Below are 12,284 nucleotides of genomic sequence, written 5' to 3'. Positions count from 1 at the left end.
TGTACTTAACAATTTGAAAGGACAGTAATCCAATAATGGGATAGGTGAAAATGCATGGAATTCTTCAGTTTCTTGATTCTGTAAGAAAGGTTATCAATCTCTAAAAGCTATCAGAAAAAGAAAATTATTCCAAAAGCATAGATTTTTTAAAGTTTAAGAACAAGCATAGTTCTTCATGTTAAAACAGAAATCTCCAACTTTTTCATCTTGTTTTTTTAAAAGATTTTATTTTATTTATTTTCCCCCCTCCCTCCATTGTCTGCTTTCTGTGTCCATTCACTGTGTGTTCTTCTGTCTGCTTGTATTGTCATTAGGCAGCTCCAGGAACCGATCCTAGGACCTTCTGGAGCAGGAGAGAGATGATCATTCTCTCTCACCACCTCAATTCCCTGTTCTGCTACATCTCTTATTGTCTGTCCTCTGTGTCTCCCTCTGTTGCATCATCTTACTGTACCAGCTCTCTGCATTGGCTAGTACTGCTACACAGGGCAGCATTGCCACATGTGGTGGCAGTCTTGCATGGGATGGCACTCTGCGTGGGCCAGCTTGCCTTCACTAGGGGGCCCTAGGCATCAAACCCTGAACCTCCTATATGGTAGATGGGAGGCCAGCTGCTTGAGCCACATCTGCTTCCCCAATTTTTTCATCTTAATGATGTTGCCTTTAGGTCCCTGGAACCATAAAGATCCTCGAGTTTTCAAAGTTGTTCCCTATATCTCTCTCTAGAACATGTACACACATAAAGGCAACATGCTTTAATGTTATTTTTGAGATGTAACTACCAAGAAATAAATCTTTTATGAAATTACTTTCAAAATCAAGATTTATCACAGCATTAATTCAAAGCAAGCTCTGTAAAGGCAATCAAAGGCCTCTACAATATAAAAGTCCTTTTGTGGGAAGTGGATTTGGTTCAACTGATAAAGTGTCCACCTACCATATGGGAGGTTCAGGGTTCAAACTGAGGGCCTCCTGACCCATGTGTGAGCTGGTCCATGTGCAGTGCTGATGCGTGAAGAAGTGCCATGCAATGCAGGGGTGTCCCCCATGTAGGGGAGCCCCACATGCAAGGAGTGTGCCCTGCAAAGAGAGTCACCCCACGCAAAAAAGTGCATCCTGCCCAGGAGTGGTGCCACGCACATGGAGATCTGACACAACAAGATGATGCAACAAAAAGAGACACAGATTCCTGGTGCCACTGACAAGAATGCAAGCAGACACAGAAGAACACACAGTGAATGGACACTGAGAGCAGACAACGACGGGGGTGAGGGGGGAAAGAAAGAGAAATATATAAATAAAAGTAATAAATCTTAAAAAAAAAAAAGGCAGTCCTTCAGAATAAATTGTGGATTCACAATTAAAAAGAAATTTTGGGTAATGAGCAAATTTTTATAAGTATTTGAGGTCACATTTACCTGTCATTCAGTCAACTTCAGCAATGTCCATCATTTAATAACTAGTAGCTTAGTGGAAGTTTTCTTGAAAGTTAGTTGGAAATTATTCGTGTTGACAGGGAATTTTTACTCCTATGCTATAGTTACAAAAGCATTTTATTACGCTTTCCCATTCTTTTCAGTTGAAAGGCGGTGCCTTTGGCTACTATTAGGCATGGCTGACAATGTTCATGCAAGTAGTGGTAAAATCAAAACTAGAGAGTAACATAGAAAAGACAATTTTTTAAAATCTTGCAAGACAAATTCTAAACTTTAAAAAAAACATACTATCCTTTGTAAATAAAGATGAGCTATTGATTTCTGTAGGGACTATCCTGACGTTGCTTTTATTATTCCTATTTCCCTTACCACAAAATAGTAGGACATTTGGCTAAGGTTAAATGTAAGGATTAAGGTCAACTGAACAATACTGGGATCGAACTTATGAACTTTGCCTAAGCAGTATAGGGCATCAATTGACTGAGGATATGAGATACAATGTTATTTTAAAATGATTATTTAAAAAGAATAATTGCAAATTATAAGTTTAGAACTTACCCCTTTTGAATCTGTAAAGGTTGAAGATCTCCAATTGGTAGTCCATCTGAGGTAAAGTGTTTCAGCAATTCTTTAGCATCCAATAATGTAACTGAGTCCCGTGGACCCTCTTTGTGACCTAGTAACTGTTCAGACGAATGACGTAATGAGCCAGTTCTGGGGAAATAATATTAAGTAGATTTATTAAAGGAGGATTAGAATACACTATAGTGGGAAAAAGGTAATGTTAACATAAACTGAAAAACATTTTAAGAACACTGAACAATTACACATTTAGGGAAGAAAATAAAGTAAAATCTTCCTAAATCATTTAGTATATCAAAGTGCAAAAAAAATCTGCTTGCATATACATGTCAACAATGCTACTACTTAAATAAACATAATGACATTCTTCATAATGATTTCAATGACTAAATATTCAGTAGTGTGAAGTTATCAATTCTATAAACTTCCAACCTGAACTCTCTTAAATGTTCTGAAACCCTATAAATTTTGGGGGGGCAGACAATTATAATTTTCTATGAACTTGAAAGATTACTTGAAGCACAACCATGAAATCAGATAGGAATCAGAAATCTCTCCAAGGTTTCTCTAGCCATGATTATGACGTTATGAAAAAGTGCTGAATCATCATTATAATACCTGAAATATATGCAGTACTTTATACTTTTCAAATTACTTTGACAAACAGTATATTCTTAATCCACTCAAATTTCCTTGAATAAGACAGAATAGGTCTTAAATAAAAATGAAGTAACACCTGAAGGAAAACATACTTTGTAAAGTGAAGATTAGTAGGCCAACCCAATTTTTCAGCTAAAAATATTAACACACAACAAATTAATTACCAACCAGGGTGACTTAACTATTTAAAATGACAAAATCAGAATACAGGTTAGGTTTCCTGACCAAATTAGTTATTATTTCCACTCTACCTCTCTCTTAACCAAAAAGGCTCATAAAAAGTATTAAAAACTGGGAAAAGGAAAACATTTTGCTAAGATTACACTATTGCCTATCACGATAAAATAAATAAAATCTTTCTACATCTGCAAAGAAAACTAATTGCCTGACTTTATATTACCTAGACTATTCCCTGATTATTTATTACTCAGGCTAAGCATTTTTGCTAAATATGTGATTAAAATGTTGACATCATGATTTTGGAGTTATTATTTCTAAAAATTAAGGATCAACAGCTTATCAATAGTGCCCCTCTCTCCTTCCTAATTTTCCACTTATTTTTTAAAATGAAAATACAGCCCTAATAAAGGTAGTCAAACAAGAAAACACTTAAATATTTTCTCTGAATTTTGTACTCTAAGAGGATAGGAGCTGAATTGTGAGTTTAATTTTTATATAACTACTATCTAACAGTGACTCACAGAAGTTTCTTGAGGAATACTACTCTCAATAGTTTACAGGCTAGATATAATTAGGACATGTATAATTTACATTATATAGAATCTTGGTCACAAGGATATCAAAGTAGTTTGAAACTCTAGTTTGTGATAAATTACACTAACAAAGATATGCCTTGAGTTAAAAAAAAAAACACACCATTGATAACACCTTTTGTTCAGTTTTCAAGCTTACAAAGTACCTTTTCATAGATTATCTGATTAAATTTTAACAACTTTGTGCTGTGACTGTCATCCCCAGCTTAAAGATGAGCAACAAAGTCAAGCAAGAGGTGACTGAATTTGTCTAAATGAAATCTTATGACTTCTGAATTATACATTAGAATGGTTCCATACTTTCCAGCTAAATCTGTTTTGACACAAAACAAATTCTGAAAATATATAACACAATTTTTGTACCCTACAAAAATTGTTATCTTTCCATCTTCTGATGTGTCATCAAGCATTTACTGAGCATTTACATTGAACATGAGTTCACTGATGAAAATTTATATAGACTCATAATCCCTGCTCATCATTTAGTGTATCGAACTTTCTTGTAATTTAGTGACTTGAAGTGGGAGATAGGAGGTAAGAAGGATGAGAGAAGAGAAATAAACCAATGTAGAAGGAGGTAGAAAAGGTACAATGAAATAAGTTTCATGAAAGAACAGCACAGTCCTTGGGATGCTTAAAGTAGGAAAATAACATTAAGTTACAGCCATTTATAAAAGGTTTAACAGGGAAGGCAATATTTAACTTGGATCTTGAATGACAAACAAGCCTCTAGTTCAAGATGGTGGATTAAACATACACATTAATCTCTCCTCCCCTAAAAAGTTGAAATCATAGCATTCAAGTACAGGAGAAGAGATTTATCATAGGGTTAAGAAAAGCCTGAAGGAAAAAACTGTAGACCAAAGAGTTCAGCGAACTTCTGTAAGGGATAAACTAGAGCAAGAACCTCAACCAGAACCAGGGAGAAATCTATAATAATGGTAGAACCTATCTTTTTCCGCACTCAATAAAAGCAGCTCCAAATCTGAGGACAGAGAGGGTAATGTATAAAAATCAAGGAGATAAATTTTAAAAGCCATATATAAAACAGTTGTGCCAGTACCAAATCAGCCTCTTTTACCTCCAAGTTAAAAACACTGATATTGCTCTATGAAGATACAGAACGATATGTCTGTCCAGTGTTCGTGGTGATCCAACAGAATAAAGCCCTTACTCAATGCTGGGTGAAGCACCAAAATTGCCTTCCTGCTGATACCCTCAGGTGCCCTAAAGTGAAGCCTGCTGGTCATGCTCTACCCTGAAACTCTTGCTTCTTCCAACATTAATTCAGGGGACAGCAGGTGGGGAACAGGACTATATGTACAGATAGAAAACTCATGCCAATTACCTATATAAAGCAAACTACTTCTAAATCCTTAGCTATGAACAATCAAGGACCACCAGACACTGGAGAAAAATTACACGAGAGAAATACCATATCGAAAAAAATAAAACAGATGCAAAGGAAGATGAAATAAATCAAGGAATGAAAGAAATAACTTTCAAGAAAATTCTAATTAGTATCCTTATAGTTACCTTTTCAATCTCAGTATTAATAAAATACAGGTTACTATGAAAAAAAAATAAGGTAGGGAAGCAGATGTGGCTCAACTGATAAGAGCATCCGTCTACCACATGGAGGGTCCAGGGTTCGATCCCCAGGGCCTCCTGAACCATGTGGTAGGCTGGCCCACACACTGTGCTGCCACATGCAAGGAAGGTCATGCCACACAGGGGCGCCCCTGCATAGGGGTCCCCATGCGCAAGGAGTGCGCCCTGCAAGGAGAGCCGCACCGTGTGAAAAAAACGCAGCCCACCCAGGAGTTGTGCCGCATACATTGAGAGCTGACACAGCAAGATGATGCAACAAAAAAGAGATGCCATTTCCTAGTGCCACCAAATAATGCAAGAGGATGCAAAAGAACACGCAGTGAATGGACACAGAGAGCAGACAACAGGGGGAAGGGGAAAGAAATAAATAAAATAAATCTTTAAAAAAAAAAAAGGTAGAGAACAAGAAAAGTTAGGAAGAATTAAACTATGACTGCCAAAAATTCAAAAGACATGGAAGCAAAAGTCAAGGAAATATCCTAGAACATAATAGAGCATAAAAAGATAAAATGATGGACTACTGAGAGAAAAATTAAATTTGAATAAAAAAAATCAATCTAGGGAGTTTAACATTGTCGTTAGTTAAAACGTATTTCAAAGAGTAGGGGGAATAAAGAAAATAGAGGAAAGAATATTACCAAAGACATAATAAAAGAATATTTGCCAAAAAAAAAAAAAAAGTCTTCATACAAGAACATCCTACACTGTGGCCTCAAGTAATTTCAGAACATAGAAAACAAACGGAACAAAACAAAACAGAAAATTCTCAAAGTTTCAGAGACAGAATAAATTACATATTAAGGAACTAAAATCAATCTGGCATCAGAACTCTCATTAAGACATGAGATCCAAGAAAATATGAACCTAATCTGGAAATGTGATTAAAATACATTTTAGTATACTGCTGTGCAGGAAGGGTAGAAAGGGTCAGTCTAAATTAGAGTAGGAAATCAGAGAGGTTCAAGAAAAATGACACCAAGAAGGAAAAAAATTGTTTATTATAAATAATATAAGCTTTAGAGAAAGGGAGGATAAAAAGAATAAACAAAGGTTCTAAAAGATACCACCTAAAATTGATGAGCAAGAAATGGAAGTTCTTTTGTGAGTAACCTGCCCTTTTCTCCTTTTCTCACTCTTTTTCTCCCCTAGATTGTCCTCTTCCTCCTGACTCATAAAAATTAAAGAATGCAAGAGAATGGTCTTATGCCCTCTTCTGTCTATAGTGTCTCACCAGATATAACCCACAATCATGAATTTAAAAACACCTTTTGATGATAACTGGAAACTGAGTCAAAGATCTCTCCTCCTAGGCTACTTGATATCTCCACTGGGATATACAGCTGTACACCAAAATGTTAACTGTGATTGATTATACCTGGAAAGTAGGACTAGAGAGCAGGAGGAGAACAGCATTCCCCTTTTAACTTATACTCTATTTTATTGATTAAGTATCTAATGATATATCTATTTACAGTGAGCATATATTTCTTTAATAATAAAAGTATGATCATATATGTCATACAAACAATTTAAGGACTAAGAAGAAAATAGTTCATTTAATAATACTGAGTTAGAGCATGCTTTACCATGGATTCAAATATTTACCTCAGTTTTTGTTTAGCTTTTTCAAAAGTTTCCAAATTTTGAAGAACATGCCTTTCTGGCCATTCCAGGGGATTGTTTTCCATTAGACTTGAAGAGTCAGGTTCTACTGGACTGGCATCTAAAGAGAAAAGAAATACATATAAGTACTGAATAGTATTAACATACTGAATTTTGCTATATAAAAATATATAGAGAGAGACATATACATATATTAGTATATGTCTCTGTGTATTTGAGTGTACATAAAGACACCCTGGATTAGTCATACTGTACTTACCTAGGCATTTATTAAGCACTCTCTGATGGCCAGAGTTGTATAAAATGCCAGTGGTATTTTGGAAATAAGAAAAATCAATGTTAAGCTTTATTTATTTTACTATCTCTTAATGATACAAGTTATGGGAAAGAATTCAGGAAACTGAGTTGAGCACAATAGGATTCATAAATAACAGCATAACTTGCAACTTTTAGTAAAATTAGTTCTTAATGAAAATGAAACAACTCTGTGAAGAAGCTATTGGGTATCGATGGGATTTTCATACTACAAATATTAATTAACACCAATGTCCAAAAAATTCTGTCTTTCAAAAAGAAATTAAATATCTCATTTCAAAAGTACAATAATGTAGTAATAAACAAATAAATGTAGTAATAATAATAGTTATAGTATACTTAGGTAAAGATTATTTTAGAAATAAATCTCATTTATTAATCTAAGATATCTTAAGATCACATCTTCAAGTAAATCACTAACATTAAATGTTATTTTACCACTAAAGCTTTATTTATGTGACAGCCAGGACAATGGGTCATGTAAACAACCAAAAAGCACAAAAAGGATCTCTAAGAGACCAAAAACTCTGACTTAAAAATAAAACCAAAAATAAATAAATAAATAAATAAATAAAACCAAAAACTACACATTTTATTTTGCCTGAGAAACAAAGAAATGGAAAAAAAACCCAAAACAATAAGGAAGTAAAGATTCAAAAGCCAACCTACTAAATCACAAATCACAGCTAAAAAGAAGAAAGTAGCATCACTGATGACAATATGTGATTAATAAATATAGGCCATTATAACCATATACAACTAAATATGAATGAAGCAAAAATAAAGTTATATTATAGTTTATATATTGTTTAATAAAGCAAGAATTATAAACAAACTAGAAAATTCTTATTAAAATAGTTGAAATTATAACTTTATGGTCTTAGAGAATTACTTAGAAAACTCACTATACATATAGTGTTTATGCTCCCCAGTAAGTCCAGGTAAAGAAGACTGCTATATTGAGTTCAAATATCACGTTTTGCATTGTGAAAGTCTTTAGAAACTTTGAGGCAACAATTAAGATGCTTAGATCAAGATATTTTTTATATACAGACTTGTCATTTGCTATACATGCTAGAGTTATTACACAAACAATTAGCATTAGCATAATTAAGAAAAATAAGCAGATCAATAAATTTGCCAATTGCTAATAACTCCTGATGGGCTAGGACAGGGGTTTTTATACAGGGGTCCATGATTTGAATTAAGATTTAAAAAACTATTATTCTTATAGGGATGTGTTGGTGTGGACTTAGTAAGGGGTCTATGGTTTTCACCTGACTGGCAAAGGGGTCCGTGGAATAAAAGAGATTAAGAACCCCTGAGCTAGGATATGAAATATGACTGTCCTTATCATTTCTAATGTTAAATAATTTGCATGTGAATGTATTTATTCAAATCAAAGGTGTTAAAAATTACAATGTCACTCTTAGGGATCATGGTCAGATGTATAACCTCTCAGATTACAGTTCAGGTTCTAAAAAGCTCCAGGGTTTCTTTCATTTGTTCAGTAAGTATTTGGAGGAAACCTATTTCCATGTACTAGATACTGAGCTAAGCTATGTGATACTGAGAAAGCAAACAGACACACTCTTACCTTCAGAGAATATATGCATTAGAGAGAAGACATATGGTTAATAAGTACATAAATAAATAGTATTATGATAAAAAATGTGAGAAGTTGAAGAAAAATTACAAGGAGTTCAACAGGAAATACATTAAAATGAGTAAGTTCTGGGAAAGCCTCTTTGAAAAAGCAACATTTACATCTAAGTCAAGATCCAAAGAATAACTAGGACTTCAAAAGCATTCCAGGCAGAGAACACTGCATGAGTAAAAGTCCTGATGTGGAAACAAATGTGCCATTTTGGAGGAATGAAAAGACTACTATGATAATAAGGAAAGAGAAATGTGGCAATAGAAGAAGTTAAAGTAAGCACAAAGCAAGGTATCAGTAAGGGTTTTTACAAGTCATATGAAGAAGAGTACATTCTTTGTGCAATGGAAAGTCATCAAAAAGGTTTGAGCAAAGGAGTGATATAATATGATTTACATTTTAAGATAAGCACTCTTGTAGTCACTGTGTTAAAAGAGTCCTAGAACTTGACTTTGTAAAGGTAACTACAAGATATATTTCCTTAAACCTATGTAAAAGGCCTTGGAAGTATCTGGGCCCATCCTAACTTTATCTCCTGTAGCAATCCTCTGCTTAAGCCAATCTTCTTCTTGATCTAAGGATGCCCTGTCTTACATCTATGACTCTGGGTATGTTGCTTCTTCTACCTGGAAAATACTGTCTTCTCCTTTCTACCTAGAACCTACACCTCACACAAGGCTACTTCAGGTTTGTCTGTTCGTAACAAACCCTTCTATGACTACTCTATCATAGCTCTATTCTTCTCCTCTAAATTCATATTTATGTATTTAGTCAACAAATATATAGCACTTATTCATGCCAGGCAACATTCTAAGCAATTTACAAAAAAAATTCATTTAATCCTCATAACAACTTATGCCATCCTTAAGGATTAAAGATAAAGAAACTGAAGCTCTTTGAGGTTAGAAAACTTGCCAAGAGTGACACAGCAAGTAAGTTACAGGGCTGGGATTCAACCTGCTGAATCTTCCTGCAAAATCCATGCTGTCATGAAGAAGCTATGTTACCTCTCAATTACTGAACAAATTCCCCATTTACAAGTAACCTTACACTATTCCCAACACTGTTCACCTGTCATTTAACTTTGGTGCCGATATATAACAATAATGGTGATAATGATGATTATATAAATGACAGCTTATAAATTTTTTACACTTAACTATGTTGTAAGTATTTTAAATGTATCAAATTCATTTAACTGTCATAATAACCTAGAAAGTGGGTAATGTTATTACCTTCATTTTAAACATGAGGAAATGGAGACATGGAGAGGTTAAATAACTTGACCAAAGACACCGGCCAATTAAGTGGCAGAACTGAAATTTCAACCCTGGTAGTCTGATTCCACAACCTGTGCTCTTAAACATGGCACTAAATGATGTATTTACATCTTATATTCCAAACAGATCATAAGTCCTCTGAAAGCCAAGGACCAAGATTCTTATTTCTTTGTCTTCCTTCACTATGTCAAACACAGAAAAGGCACTCAAATATTATTGCCAACCTGATTCTGCTGTGGTTTTCTCACTTACCTATGGAATAAAAATATTCTCAGGGAGTAAAAACAAAAAATTGTCCTGTATATTTAAAAATGTATCAGGCAACCCCTCAGGTGTTTCTTCTTTTTTTTTGTGGATCTCAAAAAGCTTCACTCTACTCAAATGCATCACAACAGAAACAAGGAAAACAGGACAAAATGAAAGTATATACAAAAATGTGTTCCAGGAAAGCAGACCTGGGCCAGTGGACGGGGAGGTCCACCACATGGGAGGTCCGTGGTTCAAACCCCAGACCTCCTTGACCCATGTGGAGCTGGCCCATGTGCAGTGCTGCTGCGCGCAAGGAATGCCATGCCATGCAGGGGTGTCCCCCCCGTAGGGGAGCCCCATGCCCAAGGAGTGCGCCCCGTAAGGAGAGCTGCCCAGGGCGAAAGAAAGTGCAGCCTGCCCAGGAATGGTGCCGCACACTCGAAGAGCTAACACAAGATGACGCAACAAAAAGAAACGCAGATTCCCGTGACACAGACGACAGAAGTGGACAAAAACAAAAACACGCAGCGAATGGACACAGAGAACAGACAACCAGGGTGGGGGGGGGGGAAGGAGAGAGAAATAATAAAATAAATCTTTAAAAAAAAGTGTTCCAGCTCCCCTAGTGATGTTTCGTGACTGTTCCTGACAAAATGAATGGCAAATGTAGAGTATCTTATCATATTTAGCTTTACCTATATTAAAATTATCGTATAGATTCAACTTTTCTCACTTCCTGCCAAAAGGAATGGCAAATGTAGAACATCTTACCTATATTAAATATACTGTGTAGATTCAACTTTTCTCACTTTCATAAGAATTATTTAATAGAAATTCACCTATTTTAGTAGTACTAGAAACATTTCTAGTAATTTAGTACAAGTAATAAGAGAAGGATCACTTAAAATGCCTCTTTTTCTGCTCAAAAACAATTTATACTGAACATGTTTAATGAAAGAAGTTAACAGAAAGTTTGTAATGTTTAAATGATGAGAAATACAGTTCATTATATAGTCATACATATGTTTAACAAATACATTATTATTTAAATTTATAAAATATATCTTGATTTAACCAATATATTGTTAAAGTTTTAATAATTACTTGTCATTAATAAAGTTTTAATAATTAATAAAGTTTTAATAATAATTACTTGTAAAACACAAAAAAAGAGCTTTAAGTAATAAAAAAAACTTACCATTTAATGTATTAGAGGTTTTTATTTTGTCTGTCTTTATTAGATTTGTTTTAGGAATAATAGTATTAAAATGATCTAAAAAGCATTCCCTTGTGAGTACTAACAGAGTTTTGAGTTCTTCAACAGAAACTGTTTCAGGCTGCTTTGCCAATTTTCTCTTTTCTGTAAGACAACAAATCAATATGATTAAGTACATGACAGTTATTTTAAGCCTCTCTAGAGCTCATCTACTATTCTTTTATGGAAAATATTTTCAAAAGTAAAACAAGTGAATTTCTCCAGCAAATAAACATCCCTGTGTAGGGCTGCTTTCATTTTTAATCCCATCTGTAGGTAAAGACAGAATTTCCAGTTAAGTGAGATAAACCGAAATAATATAATTTATTCACACCAAAAAAATTGATAAACTTTTAAACAGTAAAGGTGAGTTTTAAAAAGCTTTCAAAAATATATATCAAAACATTGAAAATGGCCTTATGTTGGTATTATGTGAAAAATAAAACCTGCTAGATTTCCAGTTAAATGCAGTAGCTAGGTCACTTACACTGATTTCTTCTTCCCAAAACCTAAAGTCACAACAAAGGAAAAAATGAAGATACATATTCTCTGACAGTGACACAGTGTGTGTAGCAGCATGAGTTCTGTCTCCCCAAAAGATATGTTACATATTAACCCCCAGTACCTATGAATGTGATATTATTTGTAAATAGGATCTTTATAGATGTAATCAAGTTAAGACGAGGTCACACTAGATTAGGGTAGGCCCTAAATCCAATGACAGATGTCTTTTATGAGAGAAGCTTGAGGGATATTTGGACATGAGACACAAAGGAGAAAAACAGGAAGAAGGCCATGTGAAGGAGGCAGAAATTAGAATGATGCAGCAAAGAGCCAAAGAAT

The 12,284-nt window shown here is 34.4% G+C and overlaps 1 protein-coding gene across 1 annotated transcript in view; it reads right to left on the bottom strand.

The window, feature by feature from the left end:
• MTBP (MDM2 binding protein) overlaps positions 1-12,284 on the bottom strand; it is a 71,366-nt gene that overhangs the window by 20,432 nt on the left and 38,650 nt on the right. The window contains exons 14-16 of the mRNA XM_058275965.2: positions 11,385-11,546; positions 6,668-6,785; positions 1,995-2,150 (exon numbers count right to left, since the gene is read on the bottom strand). Of these exons, the coding sequence (XP_058131948.1) occupies positions 1,995-2,150; positions 6,668-6,785; positions 11,385-11,546 (436 nt within the window). The remainder of the gene's footprint in view (positions 1-1,994; positions 2,151-6,667; positions 6,786-11,384; positions 11,547-12,284) is intronic.

The sequence above is a fragment of the Dasypus novemcinctus genome, chromosome 14 (genome assembly GCF_030445035.2).
Source record: "Dasypus novemcinctus isolate mDasNov1 chromosome 14, mDasNov1.1.hap2, whole genome shotgun sequence".
NCBI lineage: Eukaryota > Metazoa > Chordata > Mammalia > Cingulata > Dasypodidae > Dasypus > Dasypus novemcinctus.
The sequence above is the reverse complement of the archived record's forward strand: the minus strand, read 5'-3'. Positions and strand labels throughout refer to the sequence as shown.